Raw genomic sequence first — 25,309 nt, 5'->3', positions numbered from 1 at the left:
TTTTTTTTTATAACAGTTCAGTGCATTATTATATGAGAAAGTGTCGGTGGTCTTTAGAGCATTGTCGCGAAAAAACGTCGAGGTGCGGGTAAGTGGCCTCTTTTGTCTTTGAGAACAATAATAACGGCGTCCCGCAGGAAATTGCAGTCCGTTCGGCTGGGAAACAGACTTTATTTCCGAAAGAGTAATAATTTTGTTTGCTTTTATGTATAGTACACGCTCGTTGCACGGAAAGGACGTCATATGGCTCAGGGGTGTGCAAACGTCACGAGATACTCTTGTTCCTGTCCGACCGCGCGCGACTAAACGGTACCATTGAATTTTATTAAACAACATCGTCGTAGAAGGCGGCATTTGTTTAAAACGGTCCTGTACAAATTAATCGTACGGCGTTGCCAATTAAACCGTGGCTTATAATTATTACGTTTAACATATATTAGCCCATCAATTTTTTATAACATTACACCATCATATTTTTTATTGTATTATATTTAACCTATATTCGTCCATTAATATTTTTGCATCACCATTTGTAAAACCCTCGGAACATTCGCTTTTTCATAATTAATCCATAGAAAAGTTAATCCAACAATATTTTGTTCATTAGATATTTTGTAACGGTTGTTTCGAATTGCAAATATTGTTATTTCACTACCCAGTTTCCGACGATTAATTGAAACGTTCGAATTCATTTACGTTTGAGAAACAAATTGTTTGTTTATTCGATAGCATTTAGGGTAGACGTGACAACCCTGTAATAAAATGAGTCCAAACAAAGGAGATGAGAAAGGGATCAGGCAGTGTTCGAAGGGCCCACCTGTTGCAACCGCCGATCTACGTTTTATTAGCATGATCGGACTAAGTAACAAACATGTTCGAGGTTCGAAAATTTTTATTAAAATTGTCTATTGTTATAACTTTTCTCATTTATCTAATTTATACGGTGAAATACACTTCGACCCTTCCTGTTAATATATTGTAGAAAAAAATACAACATAAATTATAAAATGTTTATAAAGCGAATGTAAAATTCGGGGAAGATTAAGACAGCTCGATTAGATTTTTAATAACTACTTTTATCATTTAAAATATGTTATTTAATTATGTTTGCCGCTGGGTAATTGTCGTTTTTCAAAAGGGTATTGTTAAAAAATCAAACAACATTCGTCGATGCGAGAAGCCTAGCTTAAAAACAAATTCCTAAAAGTGCTCTTTAACCTCAAAATCACCCTTAACGAATTAAAAAAAAATTTCACATAACTCAAGTTTGAAAAAAGTTAATATAGAAATCTATAAATAAAGCCAGGTATCAAACAATTATCAAAAGGGTCTGCTACCTGTTACATTACATTATAAAAATACACGTATCGTCGGAATATTGCTATCGGTTAAATGTTATCGATCAGACCTTGGATTCGATAGAAATTGAATAAAACATAATCTGATTGCGTGCTACCGATACCGATTAAAACGTAATAGTTCATTCGGTTGCGGGCGCTACTTTCTGTTACTAAATTACAGTTAAATCGCCGAAAATTATTTGCGTGTTTCCAAATAACAATCATCGAGAATGTCCCGCCAGTTACATTATTACCGTATCGACTTGTCGCAGTCTCGGCTCTTTTGTAAACTATCTGGGAATTCGAAGTTACTTTTGCAACAATTTAATAATTATCGACGTGTTGTATTGTTTTAGGTGTTAAAGAAGTTACAAAATTAATTTAAAATTGTTTTACATTGGTACTGAATATGATATTTACGATCGACTGTTGGTAGATTATATATAAATATTATTATTAATAAAAAATTATTATTATTAACGATGAAATAATTATTATGGTATTATAATATAATATAGTATATTATATTATAGTATAATATGGTATAGTATAGTATAATATAGTATAGTATAGTATAGTATAGTATAGTATATATAGTATAATATATATAGTATAATATATATATAGTATATAGTATAATATATATATAGTATATAGTATAATATATATATAGTATATAGTATAATATAGTATATTATCTTATAGTATATTATTATTTATATAATCGTATATAATTAACATCATTATTATTAAGTATCGTATATCTCTATAGGTTTAATTATTAATTTATTCGGTACACATCTCTTTGCCCTAAATTTTCATAATTTCGTCTATTAAAAAAGACTCGCGCCTGCTTACGATATACTTGATCCCACCTCCAGTTGGTCGACCTTCTCCCGAAAGCGATAACTATTTTCAATCGGTGCGCCCAAGTGATCGGTATTTTTAAAGCGTATTGCATAACCATTATTTGTCGGACGCGTCGGTAACATTTAAAGGGTGGCGTCATTGAACGGATCGTGAGATCACATCGTCGCGCCGGCTACTTGTTAGCGACAGTTCCCATTCTATCGCATACATAATATCGGCACGGCCATGCGAAAAGAATGAAAAGCACGGGTTGCGAGCCGTGGGCCGGTCGTCCCACGACAGATAATAACACAAGCTACGAAGAGAGAGGGAGAGAGACGCGAGTTAGTTTACATGCGTGCGCGACCATGGGATCACCGTGAATGTAAATGCCAACAATGGCGATCACGGGGCATATACTATACCAGGGAGTGCAAAGGCCCACTCGTCGAACAAAAAAGACACTTCGGTAAAGTGCGAACGTTTTTCTCGCCGCTCTCCTTGATACCGGCCCACAGTGGGCCGCCACCTGTTCGTGGGAAATTATTACTGTACGCCACCAGCCACCGGAATCCGGCGCTCAACGGTTCGCCCGATACAACAATGAAAAGAACTGGAAAAAAAAAAGGGTGAAATTCAACTAAATCGCCCCGCGAGTACACGCGGCAATTGCGAGAGCCGCGTTCTCCGCTGTTTTTCCCGCCGACAAATTACGTTCATCCGCGCGTGTGTGTGTGTGTGTTTTTTGTACGTACAGGCCGGGAAGAAAATATGCGAAATGCTTTGTCGCCGAATTGTAAGCAAATAAACATTTTATGGATTTTCTGCGCACTGAAAATTCACCGCGTACGCGTTAACGACGATATCCTCGCGTATTTATTTATTTATTTATTTATTCGTTTATATAATTACCACTGTTTTACGCTGCGTTTCTATACATTTTTTTGCATCTCTTTTATTGCTGCGTTTTCATTAATTAGTTCAACTCTGCATTTTAACACGATTGAGCACGGATAAAGAGAAGGTTGAAAGACACGAGAGCTTTTTATTTTGTAATAACAAAATTGTAGCGAAATGCTTTAATCATTGTCCAGTGTAATCGTTCCTCTATCGTCTAAAAATTATTCGAATCATTTGGTCCAGTTTGACGAAAGTTATCGAGTTTTAAAAAGTGTCCGAATATTAATACTTATTACAGAAAATAATCGATTTCAGCTCTTTCAATTCTAAATACATGACATTTTAGTTTATACTAGACAAAGATAATTTTAGCCAAAGACGGCATAGTTATAACATCGTAGTAACCAAGTTGCCATAATTTTTTTACTATAGTAACAATTGTTTTTATATAGACCGTAACATAATTTCTGCAAATGGCGTTAAATAGTGCCGGCATTTTGCGAATGCAAAGAGAATACGTGTTAATCACCGTAGACACAAAATTGTCAGGTTATGTCAGGTTATGTCTTCAAAATTGTCTTCGCTCTCGATTCGTCGTCCAGCCGAAGGAACCAAAGGGAAACGGACGAGATAGAAGCGACCGTCGCATGAATAATACTTATTCTATTTGCTAGCGTGACTAGAGATTCTGCGCGCGGGGCCGACACCCCTCCGAGCCGGCTGTTTACTCGCGGCGCAAGAAAGGGACGGGGCAACAAGGTGAACTACAAGAGGGAAACGGAAATATTACGTTACCGGTAGTATAAAACGCGACCCGCGACGCCGTCCGTCCCGCCATACTTAATTAATTAAACCGTATCGTACGTAGAATTTCGCATATTTCAAGATTAGGTTACAACGGGATCCTCTCTTATCCTTCGGTGCCTCCGACGGTTCTTTTTAACCTTAAAAATGCAGGAATTAAGGAATTTAATTAACCTTAAAAACGCATCGGAAATTAGTCGCGTACGTTATCTTCCGAATTAGTATGCAGATTCTGTTGCGGGCCTCGCGCTTCTTTTCTTTTTTTTCTTCTTCTCTTTAAGTATCTCGGTAGCTTGCTTTGCCGCTACGCGCGATAATGATATTCCGCGCGGGGACGGGGCTCCCCCTAGTGTCACATACTTAAGCTTTTTACAAGGGACTAAGAAGATTACACGACCACAAAGGAGAGTAACGCTCGCTTACATTTGCATAAGATATTCGTGGTCGATCATTTTACCGTTCCGCAATGTTTTAATCAACAATTGTCTCGTCATTTGTTGGACATTTTCGATGTTCCCAGCGAATAAATGGAAACGGTTGTACTTCGTAGCGATTGTACAACAGATATACTAAGTATCGTATACATACTCGTTAATGTATCAATTTGTTAGATTTTTAACAATAGCAGAACCGGAATCGCTTCGAAGAAATATTTATCCAAGATCATAGCACGTCATTCGTCGCTCGTCGTTAATTATTCCATCTGTTCGTTCCGATAATTCATCATTTATTATAAAATGATACGAATTTGGTAGAAAGTTAATTATAAAAAAGAAATATGGACGAAATAAAACGACGAACTATGAAACTGTACGAGTAAGTTTTTAATTAATTCTTATTCGAATAAAATTTTATTCAAAGGAACTGTTATCTGAATCGAATCTTATTCGAATATAATTCAAATAAATTCGAATAACATTTCGTTCGGATAAATTATTCTCCGGATAAAATCTCATTCGGATAAATTGTCCAAATAAAATAAATTGTCCACTTAAAATCTTATTCGAATAAATTCTTGCCGAAATAAATTTTTACACGATTGGATATTTATATTCGTTAGCGACGAACGATTCGTTAGCGTTAATTTGTTACTCGTCATCCGCGATAAAATCTCCCTAAACCCCCGGTAAACGTTTCAAGGGGTTGAAGACGACAGAGCATCGAGATAAAAGTGTTCCGGCCGCGTTCCGCAGCCGAAGATTGCCCCGTTATTAGGTGAGCGAGAGTTCCTTTAGTAGACGGCCGAGATAAATGGCGCGGCGAGGGGGAGCCCCTAAATTCGATACGGGACGGAGGGGAGGGGGGAAGAATTCTATAACGCGTTCGGTGCGTCGTGGCACGCGTACGAATCTGCGGACACACGCTGTATACATGCTCTTCCACGAAGTTCGGCAAATAGATCACGCGAATACCTAATCGAATTCATAGACCGTGTACGCGTCCACGTCCGAGAATTCTCCGGGGGTAATTCGATCGGGTGGGATGTCTCTGTCGGTATTAAGCTCGACGACAAAGCGTTAACGTGAGAGGCAGGGAGGGTGATCCGCGACGATAAGCTTTCGACGGCCGCGCGCTTTTTACGCAACATGTGCTGGAGGCGCGCACACGGCTAGCTGCACGGGAATTAATCGTACGCCGTTTCGGAATTGTAAAATACGATCTCTCTCTCTTTATCTTTACCGTCGTATTAGCCGACCGAGAATATCTATGCCGGTCTAATCGCGCGGAAATAACTGTTCTAGAAACGCTTTTGGCCGCGTTCCTTTCTGAAAAGATTTCATCGGTTTTGCTAAATGCTTGTATAAATTATCGAGCTAACGTTTAATCTCTCGCGGTCGAAGAATGGATTTGAAATTAATTTTATAGCTAAGAAACGTCAACTTAAATATGTAATATATAAGGCGTATGATGTATTTTCTCCGTGCTGCGCGAGCGCGCGAGAGTGATCTCTAAAATATTTATACGAAGAGCGACGCGTTCACATACTATTATCTTGAATATCATTTGGAATATATTTATAGTAGGACTGTTTATGCAAACACGATATCCGAACGAGATATTCATTAATTATCCATCGTTGCAATTACAACGTTGTAATATGTTTCGCGTCCCCGTTGCGAGTCGTTGCTGTTTCAAAAAAATTCCATTTATTAAAGTTTCGTTTAGGGTGCTGCGATATTCTCATAAAGGAACAAATATCTGCGCCTAATTATGATTCTAAATGATACACATGATTGCGAGACAATAATTGTCCTCGAAACGAAGGACAATTATTCGATTCGTCGAGCAACGACGAGGAACGATTATAACTTGTTGCGAGAGATCGTTGAAATTCGGCAGCGGCGTGTTACATTTTTTACTCGGCCATCGATGCCTTACACCTGTAACGCCGCGGTCTGTATCGTCATTCTCGACGGTCGGTCGGTCGGAACGTTGAATTAGCAACACAGAATGCGTGACAAATTTCGTCGATGCGGGCACGGCATTGATATTCACGGTCGAAGAGCGATGTTTTAGGCTCCGGACTTCATGGCTAGACCCCTATTCGATTCACGGACGACCAAGACAATTATCTCATAACCTTACACGTCTCGGTAATTATATCGCGACCCGTAACGTTTTCAATTAGTCAGAGATCGGAATTTCGGATTCGAATGGATTTCGTTTTCCTTCGCGGGTTTCCCTTGGTAAGGAAGATTCAAAGTTAAACGACAGTCAACACATAGTGTCGCCAAAGCGATAAATATCGCATATAAAAAAATAAAAATATAATTACTTTATCTTTATTGGAATTATCTCTATTTGGTAAAAATTGGTATTTAGAATTAAAAGGAGAAGAATCAATTATTTTCTGTAATATAGAAATGACGAATTTTCGTCATGCGGACAAATATGTGTTAACATTACCGTCTTCCTTTAAAAAATTTACCCGGATAAATCTAATCAAGCTCCGTAATGCGACATATTATACTTCCTGCACTGTGAAGCTAATTTGTATCAACGTATCTATTAAACATGCGGTCGTTAATGAGGAGCGAAACCAGCATTATCGCGGAGCGTGGGAAAACGAGCTCGCATCGTCTCGGAGTTTACATACAGAATTCTTTGCTGATTCGAAACATCGTCGACATTTCGAATATTCGCGAAATAAGCAACGGGCGCAAATGGAACAACACGTGGTTCCTGGTCGCGCCTATCCATTCGACACGTGCGCTACCGAAAGGGGTTCCCTCGAGAGGCCGAGAGCACGGAGCGGAAAGCGGAGAGAGAGATATCGAGGCCCGGGTAAATCACACCGATCTCGCCTCGCTCCGGGCCGGGAATAATGCGACACGCTCGGTTAATGGCGTAACGCGTGAAAAGGTGCGCACGCGCGCAGATTGGGGGGTTAAATCTTGGAAATTGGTCGAACGGTGGGGCGGCCGAGGCGAATCCTGGAACAGGACGACGTTCGTACGCGTTTCTATAGGACGCGACCGGGTCGGCCGTCGTGGTGGGGCAGAGCGCGGTGGGGAATACAAAGGAGCGACGCGCCGGGAAGCGCAAACGTGGAACCGCGTAGCCCGTGGAAGTGGGGTGCGTGCCCGACTTGTGCGCCCCGACGGGAGTGGGATACATCCACCGGTCAGGTCGGCACAGGGTGGGGAGATAATGGGCTAGGTCACGGTGGGGGATATATGCATCTCGGAGCGCAGCAGAGTTTCAAGTAGTCGGCAAGCAGACGGGCGACTGCGCGCTTGCGTGATCCTCGGAGCGTATTCCTTTTTTCCTTCTCTTCCTCGTTCCCCTCTTCTCCTTCCTCATCTTCTTCCGCGACTTGTTCCTTTTCCTTCTCGACACTTTCCACCGTGCATCGTTTCCCCGTCCTTTCTCCTCTTCCGCCGACGGAACATCTTTTTTTTATTCTCCGAGGGTCCGCCACTATCTGCCCCCGCTTTCCCCGATTCGACGCGTCGAATTGAAATCACCGACGAACGATCGTCGAGCCGAGACCACCGCTCGGACGCCGCTCCCGGAATCAGCCACGATTCCGCCTGATCCGAAGACGACTGCGACCAACTGGATCGCCCCTGTAACATCGACGGAACTGTACACCACGGAAGGAACTCGAACGAGAAACATTGTCATACATCCGACGCCTGTTTCGTAAGACGTCGCCGAAGGGAACCTGATACCAAGCCTGATGGCCGTTGACGTGAGTACAGTAAAAAGAAAAGATCAAAGTCGATGTATCCACGGGTGCGAAAAGAGTCTTCGGGCGAGCGCTGGGCCAAGATCGCGAGGAGACGGCGGCCGTGCTCGGCGATCGTTCGCGACGAGACGTCATCGTGGGATCGGGACGAGTTCGATCGTGCTCGGTCGGAACACACTGCAAATCTGTATAGAAACGGTTGTACATACGATATGAACGTACATTTAAGTTGTACAAACGGAGATCTAGAAACCGATGCGGAGATAAGAGAAGGAGAGAGATGGTAGAGTACTGATGCTAAAAGTACAATGCTGCAGCACGCGAGATCGGTAGACGATCGTTTTCATCGAGGACGAACCAAATTGGCGGTGACCGCGGCGGGATCCTGTTCGAGAACTCGCCTGCGCGGGCGACGACGATTCATCACCTCGGTAAAATCGATCGAAGCGACACGGATTCATTCGACGACGCATCATCGGTGATTCGTCCACGGTGGTAACTTGACAGCTGGACAACCTCCTCTAACTTTTCGTCGATGGACAATCCAGACATTACTTCTGAAATTGTAGGAATAGGTATGCGATTTTATTTATATTCAATATAATTTACTTAACGGCTACTTTGTACAATTAAGCTCGCTCGAATAACTTCAAACGATTGTTTACAGTTCGATAAGATTATGTCGTACGAAAATCCGTAGAAAACAGTGGAACCGAATTATAAAGGAACGAAGTTATTTTGATATTCTTGTATGATTATTTCTGGCTGAATAAGTTCGCGAATTGGTTAAATAATTACTCATTTCAACCGTGTCTGTAAACAGTCGTTGAAATTATTATAGATTTATGATAGATTAAACACTTTTAGTTTATTAATTAGTATGGTAAAGTCAGGGTAATTGTAATCACGATCTATAATTAAGACTTCACTTACGAAAAGGACATGTCGCCGATCAAAATGGCATTCGGAGGGTGTGTAAGAAAATATTATCTTCCCGAGCTAAATCGTCACGCTGCGCTGCCATGGACGCGTACGTATCCACAGGATTCACTGTAACAATAACACAAGTTCGTCGTTAGCATCTCGAAAATCCCCCCTCTCCTCCCCGAAGGCGATCTTGAACGGCGACGGGTCTCAGTTTCGGAAGTTTAAACATTATTAAATTATGCGGCTAGTTTAAAAGTTATTCTAGTTTCTCTCTTAAAAATTTAACAAAATCTAGTCACAATGTTTATAAATAAAAACATTTGAGAAAATCTATCTAGTCACAACGTCAACAGATGCTAGTCGATATCGTACTATAATCAAAATCAAAGAAAAAATTAACAATTTAATCTAGTCACGAGATGTTTATGTAAATTAATTTTACAAGTCCGCTCTAGTCATTCGCAGTAAGTTCGTTTATTCATTTGCGGGGAGAGCGAGAATACTTGGTTTTAATAAAGACAAAGGAAATTTATGAACATTAAATTATCGAAACAAATTGTACGAAATTCAAAATTATATATAAACAGTCACGTACGTTTTAACAAGTTAAACTTATACGCAAGAACCAACTTCCATTTCGTAATGAATTTTTCAACTTTTCAAAATTAATTATTATGCGGATTATTTATTATTTGCCATTGTTGATTCTTGACGGTTGTCCATCGACGGTTTTCGACTTCATGGAACAAGGAAAATTCCAAAAATTATGTATTCTTCGTCCCCTCGGAAATAGAATAACCTTTAATTACAAAGTATACATATAGTTCGATATAGCGTGAACAAATTAGGTATAATACATATTCTAGATTTCTAGTCGGTTCTGTTTCTAGTCATTGCTTTAAATTAACTAAATGTACATATCAAGTATCGACTAATATCGGGAATCCAGATATGCAGGCCACAACTAAATGCAATTCTTCACTTATATCATTAATTAACTTATATAAATCGCGTATTATTAATTTGCCCACTTACGTACAATGTTGTAATAGGTATTGTCCGTGGATACGATGCCATATACATACGTACGCGGAGAACGTTGTGCTTTCCTCGTTGGTACAGTAGTAAACGTATCGATTGAAATCGCAACGACATAACCAATAGACGTAGTCGAGTGTCTATTTATTTTGGGAAACGTGCCAGTATATTTATTAAATTATTTGATAGCAAGCGATAAAAGTAAGAATTCAAAAAGAAGTCAATTAATTCGAAAACTTTTTATCTTGATAATATATATTGCGTAACGTACAAGTCCGTTTAAGTAATTATATTCTGCAAATGAAATGTCCGTATTGGCAGCTGTTCGATTTAACTTGCATAGAAATAAGTTCAAAGAGTTCCAACAACCATGTATATAACACGTTAAACGTCGTGTACCGATCACCGATAACTTAATAGGGTGAAATAGAAGATTCCTCTATCGAAGCGCGTCGATTGCAACTAGATCGACGATCCCGAATATACCAAATTTGCAGTTTATTACACAAAAAAAAAGGCGTAAACAACCAACGACGCTCCATTAGACATTTAATGCGCGAAAAAAAGCTGGTTCTCAGCTAATTAGTTTGTAAAAGGACAAAATTACGTTCTAAGATGAAACCAAATCGCCAACAAAAAAGTACAAATGATAAATATAGTGTTCAATGGTAGAATACGAATGAACTATGTATTGTAAGGCTGTGTTTAAAATAATTAAGTATAATTTTAGGTTAAGCTTACCATGCTAACTCACCGTTAGCATAGGTCGGTAACTATCTAGTTGAATGAAGCGTACCGACCGAGGTCGATAAACGAAACAGTATTTCAGTCTCATCGATTCTAAGAGAACCTTGACTTCTCGTTAAGTAAGATTCTTCGATGAATCTTCGATTCGAACCATTCTAGTCGAAAGAATATTTAGATAAATAAGAAATACGCGCGAATAATTGATCTCTTGGAGAACATATTATTAAGAGTGAAATCTAGTCAACGAATCCATGGGCAACAAACTCGAACAGTCCAACCCAAAGTGAGAACATTTATTATCCGATTGTAATATTTGTTGCATAAGTCAATTTACAGAACTACGACGACGGTATTTTATTAACCACGCATCGTTGCTGCATTCATTTCTGCCTGATTAACTTATAAGACGGAGTTGGAAAACTTAGTAGAGCACCCGATCTCAGTCCATGGTAAACAAATCTAGTCTATGGCGTACTGTAAGCTAGTTTGTTAAGCGTACAACAAAGAGCGGAATGATTGATAAACGTGCGAAAGCGATTAGATATGATTGTGGAACGTAGATTTAACACAATAGCTTTAACGGTTCATTCGTATCGGAACATTGAACGACAATCTAAATAACTTGTACATAGTTTTTTTTAAAATCGCTATAATTAAGAAGTAATTATCAACATTTTATATTATAATATAGTATAATTTCTATTCGAAACAACTTATCTTGGTTTCGGAATCACTCCATTTATATTCATTTATATTATTCTATACATATTGTGTGATCGCGTGCGCGTGTATATGTGTGTGTGTTTTGTGTATTTATTCGCTTATTATTTATATATTTATTTATTCATCCTTAATATAAATTATAACAAATAATCTATATTGTATGCAGTTTTGCAAGTTCTACGAGTGTACTCTTTTTTTGTCTTTGTGCTTGGAAACTTCCATAAAAATTTTGTATGTTTGTTTCGTGAACTATAATCATTGAACTATCTAAGACTCTTTTGTATTCGAATTAACTTGTATTTTTAGTACAAAAGTCTGTTTTTTTTTCATAAAACAGTATAGCGTGCATTACATTATATAAATATCAAAACGACATTTATTTACGAATTTTCCCATAAAGCATCTTTAGCATTTTAACAATTATGAAATAAATATCTCGAAATTTTAACACCGATTTTGTCGCAGTCTCGAAAACATGACAATTGTTCTAAAATACAAATACATTGACAATAAAATTATAATGAACAGAAATATATTTGCCATTTATTTCGTTACCTTCCTGCAAGCAAGTTTATCTAATTTAGGTATATTTTGTGTGGTCCACAACAACGCGACGTATGACCTTTCATTGGTCATATTCTTTATTAATAATTCGTAAATAAAGCCGCGGATCGCATTTGCGCTCAAGAAAAAGTTATTTCAAATGATCTGAAGAGCCCCTCATTTCCTGAAAGTAACATAATTTTGGGATATTCTGTATAATAGATTTGCAAACTGAGATTCGTCTTTCTGCCGCCGCCGGCGCTGAGTTAAAAGTTTCCAAGTATTACCTCACTGTGCTGCGTATGCTACACATCGGTGTATACCAGTATGTAACTGTATGTGATTACAGTAAACGGTGGTGTAATGATTCTATCATATCTATACAATATTTTGAAATTTAAGAAATGGGAACTATTTTTCTTCATTGCGGTTATACTCGGTATAAAATGGTCGAAAATTATTACGTTTCGACCAGATGCGAGCCATTTAACAGAATTACATAAATGTCCGGCATGTTTTGGTACCTCTGCTTGCGGTTATATCGATAAAGTGGACATTACACCGCACAATTTGTATTCGGTGTTTTCTTACTTCTTCGGAGCGAAAAATGTTTTCTTGGCTCGTCTAAATGACAATGATATCGTGTTGAAAAAGTTGGCGCATTCGTTTGAATTGAATCAATTTGACCGAATGCTTTGCGAAAATCAAAGTTTCTCCCGTATTTGTACGAGCAATTCGAAAGAATCGGTAAACGAAATCAACAACGTAGATTTTGATGAATTGATTAGGCAGGAGGTTGACTTAGATTTTACGAAAGACGATTTGAGTCGTTTAAGGGTTTGTCCGAATGGACAACGTTTGAGTAATCTTCTGCAACGAGTATATCGTAATAATGAATATGTTAATAAACAAACTCTTAACGTTAATATTTGGACGTTGATCGTTCTTAATCCCGAACCCTTGCTTCTTCAGGTATTCTCGTAATTTAAAGTATTGTAAATGAAATATCGTTCGCATTATAAGATTTATTGGAATCTTGAAACATGCTTTGATACAGACAGCTTTTATTTATAGATATTATCCGCGGATGAAAATTGGCCAGTACCAAAGTATTTAGGTGCATGTGGACGAATTATTTTGCAAGAATATGTTGGATTACCATTGATGAATTATTATTACAAACCATGGTTAATAAGAGCGCAAATAGTTTCTAGTCTGTTAAACGGTGCTTACGTATTTACATTTCAAAGCAATGACTTTGGCTTTTACTTAACCGATATATCCGCCGATAACATAGCAATCGATTCAAATAATAATGCAAAATTCATCGATTTAGAAAATGTAATAGTCGTGGATAAAAATTTTATACCCGAAGGTGATTAGCTGCTTTCGCTTAAAATTAATCTACTATTTGTAGTAATTAAAAAAATTGTTTTAACGAACCTATTCTTTCTCTTCTTTAGAGAAATTAGAGATATGGAATCAGTTGCAAGAGAATAATGAAAATTCTTCGTGTTCAAAATGTCTAATATATTCACCTGCTGATATATGCAGTCACAGAATTAGCGATCACAATTACTATGCGATATGCAAGGTCGGTTGCTGTTGTAAAAGTAGACGGAACGCTTATTAAGAAAGTTTTCAATAATATTTCAATTACAAAACTCACGGAGGAATTGTAATGTTCAATCTGATATATCTTTACAGATGTTTTTAGAGACCGATACAAACGATAATTCGTTACCTGGTGGTTTTCTGTACGACATACCTGCAGACATACAGAATGCCTATCCAAACATACGAAATTTAATAAAACAATGCGTTACACCTGAGAAGCCATTTACCAGAATAATTACTGGAACACAGCTTAAAGAATTATTAGATACTATAATTGAGGATAAAAAAAAACAGGCGCAGACTAATTAAATAAGAAAGTTTATAATCAATAACAGCGAACAAGAATGTACAAAACAATACAAAAGTTGTATATAATGTAAAAATATCTTCTTTTATATTACATATCTTTATACAATGTTAAAATAGTCTTCATTAAGCAGTCAATAGTTACCTATCAGATATAAATTAATTCATTTGCATAACATCACGAAGATCATATAAAATTTAAAGTATTATACACATGATAGCTAATCTTTAATCTCTTTCCATTCTTATTTTGTCAAATAAAAATTATATTACGGATTCGTAATGTTATAAATATTTAAAGTTTTGTTTTAGAAATATACGATTTTTTAAAAAGATAAAAACCAAGTTTGTATTTCGTAGTTGCATAAAACTTTTAACGAATTTGTAAAATAAGCACGTATACTCTACATTCCTTTCAATTTATTTTAAATTAATAGTACTATATTAATATAAACAAATACTTTCTTTGAAATAAATTAATTTAATATCTTACATATCATCTATTGTTATATTATGTTTCGTAATCACTGCTTTTAACTTTGATATTTCATCTTCCAACGTTTGTATTGTATTATTTTTTGACTCGATTGTATTCTTTAGTTGAGCTATCGTCATGTCCTTGTCTTCGTTTAAATCTTCTAACAACTGACTTGTCGATGGTCGCTTCTCGGGATCTGCTTGTACCAATTGACTTACTATATACGCCTATCAGAACATTCAACATTCTAATTAAAACATTCTTTCTCTCTCTTAAATGATTAAATATTATTTTAAAAGTATACCCATTTAGGATAAGTAGCTGTTAGCGTCGTCGGTATGTGGCCTCTTTTTACGCTACTAATTATTTCTACTCTCTCCATATGAGTTTTTGTATGCATTAACAATTCCAGAAGCACTATTCCCAAGCTGTATATATCACTCTGAAAGAAGCCGAATCAGTCCAAAAAATTCTACAAATATAATATTTGTATTGCAGTAGATATTGACAAAAAGATGACTCAGCTCTGACAACCTTGATCATGAAATATGTTGTACTATTCGGAGTATCTTTTCCCTACTTTTTTTTTCAAAGTCAAGATCGTTCGATCTCAGTCCCGTTTCGCCAATATTTATACTGCAGTAGCCAATATTATACAATATTTAAAGTAATACTTTTGGATCACATTTTCCCTCAAGTTGTTCCGGCGCAGCATACATTTGCGTACCCAAAATAGAACGATGATTTTCTCTTTGTAGCGGACAAGCAAGTCCAAAATCACCTAATTGTATATGAATGTTACCGGACATTGAAACAAATATATTGCTTGGCTGAAAGAAAATATTTGTTGTAAGTGTATCGTCTAGTAAGGTTACAGATATATTACAACCTTTATGTCGTGATGCACAATTCCGCGGGTATGTATGTAATTCAAACCACAAAGAATTTGACTTAATATTCCAATGATCATTGTTTGCGAAGTCTGCTCGTTCCTTTCGCTCAGCCAGTGTTGTAGCGTCTTTTCGCAAAGCGCCATTTGAATGTACAACGTTACGCACTGTTCACTCTATCCATTAAAGAATTTCAATGAGGCTTTTAAAATTGCGTTGCCATTTAGAATATAATATAAAATTTATACAAACCGATTGAGGAATGTACGGACAAAGTTTCTTACTGTTCGATTCTTCGCACGAATCAGTCGCGTCTGTATAATTTGTGTTAGTCTCCTTTTTATCATCTAAATTCTTGCTATCAGTTCTAAAAGAAATACTGTTCGAAGTAGTTCTCTCAATAATTTCTTCGACTAACCGTTGCCCTATAGTATTAATTGGACTATTTAATTGATCGAATCTTTGATTAATAATATCACAACTACTTATTAAACTTTGCATCCTTACTAATTCTTTCTCTGCATAGTTGGTACAAGTATACATACCAGATTTATCAGTTATATTTTTATGATATTGTAGCAGCATATCTTGTTCACTGCTTTCTGAAGGACTTTGACTGTTGTCGCTACTAGCATACTGAAATTCATTCTGCGTGCTAGAACTTTGCTTTTTAGAAGATTTATACCTATTCTTTTTCTTACGACCTACAATACTTATTTTGTTTTCGGTATGTTTCGACGATGGAAAACTCGGTATAATCTTAGTACAAATCGGTGGCAACGTTGGTTCTATCCAAGCACCTTTGTACGAAACGATATTGGTGTGATTCAATCTGGCAAGTGTTTTTACTTCTTCCAGATGTTGTATAATACTTTTCACCCGACCAGATCTTACTATTATCTTCTTAACTGCGTATTCGGTGCCGTCCAAGCGATGCAAGGCTTTAAATACATGGCCAAATCCGCCGGACGCGATAAAACTTATCTCTTGAAATTCTCTATGGTATCGAGACCATTCCGTTGTTAACGAACTGTAGAAATCAAATATATGAAAATTAGATCTCTATGTAGATACAAATATATACATTGTTTTTCGTAATATTATATACGCGCCGCGCGTGCGTATGTTACCTAGGCATTTGTATTATATTTTCAGAGCCAGTTGCAGCTCGTGCAATTCTAACCAAATGATACAATGCATGCTGATATTGTCCTCTCAACGATTCAAATTCCATCATGTTATATGAACCATCGATTAATTTCATTTCATGAAGTTTATCACAGATAGCTACAAAATAAATATTACAATATCAATTAAAATGTCTGCGCATTAGAGTTCATTGAACTAATATTTTTCAAAAATCATCTATCTGTTACCAAAATATAATTTATTTCGGCGAACAGTATCATCTTCGAACAATGTACAAAGTTGTTGTATAAGCGATTCAATCAAAAGACTGATAGAAGGTGCAACAATGCTCACGACTTGTGCTTTAGTTTGATTTCCATCATTGTTCACGCACACTGTGGTGTTTGTGTCTTTACCTGAAAACAGCACAAAAAAAAACGGTAAAACTTATTAGAATCATTTTTTGAACTTCAAATTTATATTGCAGTTACGCAATTATTTCTTCAGAATTAAGATTTTATAATTAACTATCTAGTAGATATTTAAAGAACTATATATTGATATTTCTTACGAACTAAAAAGTTCCAAATGTTTTTTCCACAGAACTATCAAATGTAGGAAAATTTTAAATTACGCGGGAACTAAAAGGTTATATTACCTCTGTCAAATTTAGTAACTGTAGACAACGTATCCCAGGGATTGGTCGCAGGTGTACGATTACCTTCCATTTTCCAATATGTAAACCGTCTACATTTAGATTTTTATTATCATATATAATAACAAATCTGTTGAACATACAAACAATGAGAATGTAACTGAAAGAATAATTGCATGAGGTTCCTAGTGTTGCATGAGGTGCGTTTCCTCCTAGCGGAGGATCTCTGGAAACCATGTTGGTCGTGAAATATTTTATCTCTCACCAGAGACAGAAAAACCACTGCATGCAACGTCTATGCGAGCCTAAAGTCTATGGTACATCCAGGTGTCGGAATCATCGAACAGAAACTGAAAGACAAGACGTCTATCAAGCAGCTTCGTATTTTCAGTTCACAGCGGTTGGTCGATAGATCAAATTGTTGACGTATTTTTATGACAGTTCGCGACCGTGTCAAAGTTGCAACTGAGAAAGCCACTACACCCGTAATAATTTTTCGACATGTATAGATTCTAATTACTAAATATAATAAGCTAGTTTTCAAGCTGTTCTATTTGTTCGCAGGCATGATTACGATGGGTGAACCGCTCACTTTAGCAAATGGTAAATTTCAATGAGTTCGACAAGAATTTTTTCAATAATACGACGACTCCGATCCATGACAGCAATGCAATTAACCATGAGATATGAAGGATACTAATCTTTTTTTGGTTCTTGTTTTACAGATGTTAAAAGATCTATCGAGTTATTAGACAAATTGCAAAAAGGTAATGAAGCCGAATATGTAACATAATGTACATCGGAGGATAAATTTAGCACGGACTATTATCTCTTTCATATAAGGCCATTTCCTCGTAATGTTATTGATTTGATTTATTTTCTTTTATAAAAATGAAAGTATGTGATATTATTTTGTACAGAATTTTCTTTCTTATTTAATATTGTAAGATTGGTATTATCGATGTTATTATTGTTATATATATTGTCATTGTAGGGGGTGAAGTACCTGCAACAAAATTAGCTGCCTTACAAAAAGTTTTACAGAGCGACTTTCTCAGTGCTGTACTCGAAGTATACGAACATGTGTATGAAACATCCGACATTGAGGTATTATAATTGCACATACACAGATAGAATAGATTATTTGATGAAATCTTAGCACTAATTAGTCGTTTCAGGCATCTCAAGATGTCCGTGCATCGGCCACAGCGAAAGCAACGGTTGCTGCTTTCGCTGCGAGCGAGGGCCACGCGCATCCGAGAATTGTAGAGTTACCAAAAACCGAAGAAGGTCTTGGATTCAATGTAATGGGAGGCAAAGAACAAAATTCACCGATTTACATTTCGAGAATTATTCCCGGAGGTGTCGCCGATCGTCACGGTGGTCTAAAACGAGGCGATCAACTTCTTTCAGTGGACGGAGTAGTTAGTACAAAGATACCAAGACCGATATACTTCGGTACTCATATAATTTTATATACTTTGCTTTTCAGTGCGTCGAAGGTGAAAATCACGAGAAAGCGGTGGAGCTGTTGAAACAAGCACAAGTTTCCGTGAAACTGGTCGTGCGTTACACTCCTCGAGTACTGGAAGAGATGGAGTTACGATTTGACAAGCAACGAGCCGCTCGCAGTAGGCGCCAACAGATGCAATAAGAAAAAAGTATATTACGTGTGATTACATCTTTCCTAAACAAATGAATTACATATGTATTTATCATCACCCTGATTTCATCCCTTTTAATTATCTATAAACCATAAAAATGTCATGTGTTCTTTATAGTACAATATTTAATTTAATAGTTTACGAAAGTCTTATCGTTATTGTAATATTATTAGACTGTCTTTTACGTCTTAAAATATGAATAAACGTGTTACAGAATGTTAAGAAATATACGAAATGAAAAATGAAATGTTTCCTTTCATTCAAACTTTACTGATCAACTATTATTACATGTGTCTTTCTTTTTACTAAGAAAAGTCCCTTCGTTTAAAATGCCTAAAATATATATTCTTTTTAGAAACCCAAAATATGTATTAAACGTTCGAAAGTCTAACAGCTGTTTGAATTTATCGTTGGTATAAATAAATTCTGATCGAATACGATTTGAAATTCGTTCGAATAAAAATGTTCCATGAGTCCTACTCCTCTGCACCTGGCAGGCCGCAGTTTGATCCATTAACGAGAGTCGATATAAAGATATTTTTAGCTCTGATTGGCCGATTCGCTGCTGAGACAGTGTCCACTCGACGCCACCTGAGCGAACAGAGTACAGGAGTACACAGTTAACTTTAGGTTCCGTCGCTTTGAGGGGATTATGTGATATGCATATGTCGATTGCGTATTTGCATTTGTATTGGTACTTATACATGCATTCTGTTAATACATATCACAAAGTCTCGTGGACTTTAAACTGACACAAATTTTGCTGTCTCATTTGGAATCACATAAAGGTTTATATAGAGGCCTCGAATAAGGGGAACGTCATTTCATAATTAATCCTCCGCGAAAATGACGAAATCAGAGCAGTTACGTTTTGACGGGCGTGTTGTTGTTGTAACAGGAGCAGGAGCAGGTATTTGACGTATCTGTATTACTTCGTTAATATTTAGCACTTTCATTTGATTAATTAAATTTTTCCGTTTAGGACTGGGTCGAGCATATGCTTTGCTTTTCGCTTCGAGAGGTGCCAGTGTCGTTGTGAATGATCTAGGTGTTGGACGACACGGTGACGGAAGTAATACCAAAACCGCCGACACGGTTGTTGAAGAAATCAAACGAAATGGTTGTATATCGTATTCTAAAAACTTAATAACATAATATCACTTGTAACATAATTTTAATGAATATATTATGTAATATACATAATATCATTATCATATTTTTATATTTTTCTATCTTGCAATCTCTGATATCTATTTATTATAAGAAAGCAATCTTATCTTTGTATTTTATATGCGAGTAATATTGATAAGAACCTATAAAATTTTACAGGGAACTTTGACAGATTTTATATTATATATATTAACAGAAAATAGAGAAAATATTATGAAGAAATATGTCTTACATATAGTAAGATAATTATATGCATACAATGTTAACATTGTAATTACTTTTTGATAGAAACCTAATCTAAATTTTTTTACAGGTGGAAAGGCAGTCGCCAATTATAATTCCGTTCTCGACGGCGCAAAAATCATCAAAACAGCTATTGACGCTTTTGGACGAGTGGACATAGTTGTAAATAATGCTGGAATTCTCAGGGACAAATCGTTCGCGAAAATGACAGACGCTGATTGGGGTTTGTATCTAATTTGTTATTTTTTAGAATCAAGAAACACGAATCAGTATATTTATAGTAAATATAATCCGATCTGTTCGCAGACATAATACAAGATGTTCACCTGAAAGGAGCATATAGAACTACTCACGCTGCATGGCCTTACTTTATGAAACAAAATTATGGTCGTGTGATAGTGACAGCAAGTAACAGCGGACTGTATGGCAACTTTGGACAATCGAATTACAGTTCGGCGAAAATGGGCCTCGTTGGTTTAGCTAATACGTTAGCTATAGAGGGCAGAAACAAGAACATTTATACGAATGTTATAATACCAACCGCTGCGTCACGTTTAACAGAAGATGTTATGCCGCCAGGTTAATAATACATTTCAATATTATATTACGATGTGTTTTATGTAATTAATTGTTGTATTTGTATCCTTAGACTTCCTTGACCATTTAAAACCTGAACTGATAGCCCCGGTGGTAGCTTGGTTATGCCATGAGAAGTGTACAGAAAATGGTTCCATTATCGAGTCTGCATTAGGATGGGCCGGAAAATGTAAATACATGAATTATAATCATTTGAATAATTCATAAATTGTTAATTTAATTCATGATTTACGATTTTAAAGGTCATTTAGTTCGCGCATCGGGAACCACCTTTAGGCAGAATCTGTCTCAGAACATCACTCCAGAAGATGTTGAAAAGAACTGGGCAACAGTTACTGACATGTCAACTGCTAAACGTTTTGATAGCATTGAGGTATACAAAATACATTCTGCTTTAGTTAAATTTATTGATGTAGCAAATCGTTGTATAATTCATATTGTATTTTATAGCATGTAACAGGTCAGTTTCTGACTGTACTAGAAGATATGAGGTCTGGAAATATTAGTAATGGAGATTCAACGCAGGTAATAAAGTATTTTCTTTCATAAGAAATGATTAGTGACGTTATTTATTACCATTTATTTGTTTTTCAGGATAATTGTATGACACATACTTACACTGCTCGTGATACGATATTATATGCATTAGGAGGTATGGTTTTATTATTATGTTAATTGGACAGTGTTATTTTACGATATATGATAATAGTATAATTATAATGATTTTAATAGTTGGTGCTACGGTACAAGAAGCGTCTGATATGTGCTATCTGTACGAGAATCATGAAAACTTCGCTGCATTACCAACGTTTTATGTTATCTACGGTCCAATGTTTGCAATGTCTTCTAAAATACTCGAAGACAGTTTACCTGGATTTCAACTAGATCCGATGAAGGTAATTTTATTATTTGAATATTTCTTTAGCTCGTGTTTGTGCGTTCGTCGTTGTTACAGATACTGCATGGAGAACAATACCTGGAAGTTCACAAATCAGTGCCAACAGAAGCTACTGTGCAAACACAGTTTAAACTTTTAGATGTACTCGACAAGGGTTCGGGAGCTGTATTTATAATACAACGTATGCAAAAGCCATTATTTCATTTTATTTCTCATTGCATGCACGTGCGAACTTTAATTATTTTAACGTGTTGCAGATGAAACATTCGACTCCGTCACTGGAGATAAGTTGTCTACAGGTCAGATGTCAGTTTTTGCAGTAGGTAGTGGTGGATTCCGAGGAAAACGAACGTCTTCCAACACTGTGCCAACTATTGAACCCCCTAATAGAAAACCAGATGCATCCGTTACGGAAAAGACTAGTTACGATCAGGTAGTAAAAAGAAATATTTAATATCTGAAGACAGGAATGTGTTTGTGTCTAATTTGTATATTAAATTTTAACGTTACTACATTTAGGCAGCATTATATAGATTATCCGGTGATGTAAATCCTTTTCACATCGACGCGAACATGGCAGTAATTAGTGGTCATGTAAGACCAATTTTGCACGGTTTGTGTTCCTTTGGATTTTCTGTTCGCCACGTCCTGAAAACTTACGCCGGCGGAGATCCAGGTGCATTCAAATCTATCAAGGTACATTATGTTACATTATTACTATTAAATATGTTCTTGTTGATAAGTTCTTGTATGGCATTATATATATATACATATACGATAAGAAATATTAAAATATCACGATTACGACGCCGCTGAATAAATAAATTAATGAAATTTTTAGGTCCGTTTCGCAAAACCTGTTCTTCCTGGTCAGACTCTGCGCACTGATATGTGGCAAAACGGAAACAGAATACATTTCCAAACGTACGTCGCAGAAACTAACGTGCCAGTCATAACAGGTAAACATTATTACGTTTAAAACAGGAAACTCAAATACTTGAAATTGTAACTTTGTGCAAACTTTTGCCAATATAATTACGATTCTTTAGATTTCTTTTTTCTGTACATATAGGTGCCTACATCGATTTGAAAGAAGTAAAAGTTAATCAACTTCGACCAAATGTTTGCTCGGGCTCTGAAAACCTTGAAAGCGATGCGGTATTCATGTCTATGGGCGAATACGTGAAAGCGAATCCGGAAGAAGTGAAAAAGGTCAATGCTATCTTTGTGTATAATATTCTGTCGAAAGGAACTGTAAAAGCAACATGGAGTAAGTATAGTTGTACCTGCTGAAAACCTTATATCATGCATTTCCTTTTCTTGTTCTACATGCAATTGTTATTTAACTTTAAAGCTCTGGACTTGAAAAAAGCTGAAATGTATAAAGGAGAGCCTAAAACAGGGAAAGCCGACGCAACCTTAATAATTGAGGACGCGGATATGATTCAAATGGTAAATTACTTTTTAGATTAATGCATGTTTTTTAAGTATTGTCTTATGAGACATTAACGCAACGAATTGTTTTGTTTTCAGGCATTGGGTAAATTAAATCCCCAGATGGCATTTATGCGAAAGAAGCTGAAGATTACCGGAAATATCATGCTCACTCAGAAATTAAAGACTCTTATGGAGGCTGCGAAATCGAAAATGTAATGACGCTAATATTCATCGATAGTTTATACAGTTGTTGTTACATCGAGATGTATAATTGTTGCCTTTTAATATTCTAAACTTTTATATTTTTATAATTTTTAAATGGTACAGTAAGGTTGAGGATGAAATGATATATAAAATATATTATATACCCTTTTGTTAAAATGGGTTGAAAATACAACATTGGTTTTCTATTTTAAGTACAGATTGTATATAATTGCAATTAAACTAAGATGCGATCATTTCTGGTTTATATAATTTAATCTAATTGGCAGATTGTTCTCAATAAAGGAGGAAGAATTAAGTATCGTTTAATACAGTTTTACGATTATATGTATTCTGTAGAAGTGGAAAAGGTTCGGTATCACGATAGTTACAGTTATTGTAAAAATATATTTTATTTATTTTTGTATAAACACAAAGATATTTGTATCGTTGGTGCACAGTCTTTTCTGCACAGATAAAAAAGGAAACAAACAAAACCATTCATTTTTATTTTAAATACTTAAAATTTATACATTCACTTACATATCTTTTTACTTCATATTGTATATACATGCACATCATATATGTTATTTACTTTATTTTAGTTTAATTAATCTTAATTATTAATCGGAAGTTATTTTGTCTAGTTTCTCAGGACTGGTTTTTTGAACATCATGATTATGCTCTTTTCTTTCTAGTCTTTGTTTTATCAAACTTATAAAGTCTGATTCATTATGATTATTTCTAACACAATATTGTTTCTTAACCGATTTTTGCGTAAGTCTATTGCAGTTTCTCTTTTTCGTATTGTCATTTTCTATAATTTCTTCGGTGTGTTGTTTTTTTGTCGATCGTTTTTTCTCAGACGATGCACTGTTTTCGAAAAAAGTTTTAATCGAAGTTTGTGTAGCAGTTGCTTTTGAATTTGGCAAAGAATCAATTTTATCTGTATGAAGCGTTTCTTTAATTTTATTGTCTTCACCAGTCTGTATACGTTTTACTATAAACTCGGTACTGCGGGCTACAGCAACATTTTCATCGGACGTATCGAGACACACCGTATCTTTATTAGCAATTCGTCCTCCGTGCAAGAAAGCGGACATGTTCTTCCGCCTCCACATCTTCGAAGTTCTCGGTATAAATTGTTTGCATTTTCCTTCGAACAAAAATTCGCTGGTATCGATTTCTTTTATCTCCCCCTTTAGAAACTGTAAATATTTATTTAGGCTGGTGAAAAAATGCAATTTGTCCGTCATTCTAGGAAAATTTGCGCAACGAGCGCTACTCGACGGCGTTACCCAAAGCGCGACGTCTTCGACGCGTTCTGGTTGCAAGCCGAAATGGAAATTATCGGTTTTACTGGCAAACACATCGTAAATGCATTTACCATTGAAAATCGCGATCTTTGGTTTATAAGTCTTCAATTTTTCCTTCACTGTTTCACAACCTTCTCTGATTTCTGCTCGTTTGAGATCAGCGGACGATCTTGTAGCTCGAGAGACGATGTTTGTTAGACCGATTCCATATTGCGGAAGTTTATAATCTTCTTCGTATTTTAGACATCGAGGCGTGAGTCCTGATTCGTGCAAAAGCTTGTAAAAATGATTACCAGGACCCGCGTAATATCTACCACGATGAGCTGCCATTAAACTCGGATTAATTCCAATGAAAATCACGTCCAGATTCATTTCAAGATAATCCGGCAAAGTATATTTTTGTACTTCCTCTTCTGATAATCCATCGAATCGATCAATCTTCTTCTTAGGCTTCTCCTCTTTTGCTACCAACGTTCGCTTTTTTAACTTGTTAAATGTAAGAGTGGACATTGTTTTACGCAGAATCATTACCAAAATTATGAAATAATGCACTACAGTTTAATGCATATACATGCATATGAATATAAGCGGTATATCATTCCGAAATATTTAAACAACCTGTTGGTAGAACTTGCTCTTGTTATTT

The 25,309-nt window shown here is 36.2% G+C and overlaps 5 protein-coding genes and 1 pseudogene across 8 annotated transcripts; 3 read left to right on the top strand and 3 right to left on the bottom strand.

Moving 5' to 3' along the window:
• Positions 1 to 6,982: 6,982 nt before the first annotated feature.
• Positions 6,983 to 7,747, bottom strand: LOC144472013 (uncharacterized; annotated as a pseudogene).
• A 4,609-nt stretch (positions 7,748 to 12,356) lies between these two features.
• LOC144472848 (divergent protein kinase domain 2A) lies at positions 12,357 to 14,119 on the top strand. The gene is made up of 4 exons (XM_078186255.1): positions 12,357 to 13,035; positions 13,138 to 13,438; positions 13,527 to 13,657; positions 13,771 to 14,119. The coding sequence occupies exons 1-4, from the start codon at positions 12,427 to 12,429 to the stop codon at positions 13,987 to 13,989; spliced, it is 1,260 nt and encodes a 419-aa protein (XP_078042381.1). The 5' UTR covers positions 12,357 to 12,426; the 3' UTR covers positions 13,990 to 14,119.
• Positions 14,120 to 14,188: 69 nt separating this feature from the next.
• On the bottom strand, positions 14,189 to 17,356 carry LOC144472846 (eukaryotic translation initiation factor 2-alpha kinase 1). 3 transcript variants are annotated; one of them, XM_078186254.1, is made up of 9 exons: positions 17,141 to 17,356; positions 16,731 to 16,898; positions 16,485 to 16,641; positions 15,900 to 16,384; positions 15,607 to 15,779; positions 15,354 to 15,530; positions 15,139 to 15,294; positions 14,769 to 14,906; positions 14,189 to 14,691 (listed from the first exon to the last, which is right to left on the bottom strand). In XM_078186254.1, exons 1-9 carry the CDS (start codon positions 17,208 to 17,210, stop codon positions 14,476 to 14,478), a joined length of 1,740 nt encoding a protein of 579 aa, XP_078042380.1. In that variant the 5' UTR covers positions 17,211 to 17,356; the 3' UTR covers positions 14,189 to 14,475. The 3 variants fall into 3 exon arrangements, with proteins under 3 accessions (XP_078042380.1, XP_078042379.1, XP_078042378.1); XM_078186253.1 differs by having other exon boundaries at positions 15,607 to 15,990; positions 16,063 to 16,384; XM_078186252.1 differs by having other exon boundaries at positions 15,607 to 16,384.
• Positions 17,357 to 17,481: 125 nt separating this feature from the next.
• On the top strand, positions 17,482 to 19,034 carry Veli (L27 and PDZ_signaling domain-containing protein veli). Of its 2 annotated transcripts, none has more exons than XM_078186257.1 (6): positions 17,482 to 17,622; positions 17,702 to 17,740; positions 17,863 to 17,904; positions 18,132 to 18,244; positions 18,316 to 18,561; positions 18,630 to 19,034. In XM_078186257.1, exons 2-6 carry the CDS (start codon positions 17,704 to 17,706, stop codon positions 18,789 to 18,791), a joined length of 600 nt encoding a protein of 199 aa, XP_078042383.1. In that variant the 5' UTR covers positions 17,482 to 17,622; positions 17,702 to 17,703; the 3' UTR covers positions 18,792 to 19,034. The 2 variants fall into 2 exon arrangements, with proteins under 2 accessions (XP_078042383.1, XP_078042382.1); XM_078186256.1 differs by having other exon boundaries at positions 18,307 to 18,561.
• Positions 19,035 to 19,460: 426 nt separating this feature from the next.
• Positions 19,461 to 23,677, top strand: Mfe2 (peroxisomal multifunctional enzyme type 2). The gene is made up of 16 exons (XM_078188144.1): positions 19,461 to 19,711; positions 19,784 to 19,921; positions 20,285 to 20,437; positions 20,521 to 20,793; positions 20,864 to 20,980; positions 21,054 to 21,184; positions 21,262 to 21,336; positions 21,406 to 21,463; positions 21,544 to 21,707; positions 21,767 to 21,890; positions 21,967 to 22,142; positions 22,229 to 22,405; positions 22,551 to 22,668; positions 22,782 to 22,979; positions 23,064 to 23,161; positions 23,243 to 23,677. Exons 1-16 carry the CDS (start codon positions 19,648 to 19,650, stop codon positions 23,360 to 23,362), a joined length of 2,184 nt encoding a protein of 727 aa, XP_078044270.1. The 5' UTR covers positions 19,461 to 19,647; the 3' UTR covers positions 23,363 to 23,677.
• Positions 23,678 to 23,703: 26 nt separating this feature from the next.
• Positions 23,704 to 25,191, bottom strand: LOC144473849 (uncharacterized). Its single transcript, XM_078188145.1, has one exon. It carries the CDS (start codon positions 25,189 to 25,191, stop codon positions 23,971 to 23,973), a length of 1,221 nt encoding a protein of 406 aa, XP_078044271.1. The 3' UTR covers positions 23,704 to 23,970.
• Between the last annotated feature and the right edge of the window lie 118 nt (positions 25,192 to 25,309).

Source organism: Augochlora pura, chromosome 7 (genome assembly GCF_028453695.1).
Source record: "Augochlora pura isolate Apur16 chromosome 7, APUR_v2.2.1, whole genome shotgun sequence".
Lineage (NCBI taxonomy): Eukaryota > Metazoa > Arthropoda > Insecta > Hymenoptera > Halictidae > Augochlora > Augochlora pura.
Note: the sequence above shows the minus strand (reverse complement) of the source record. Positions and strands in the feature narration are given on the sequence as shown.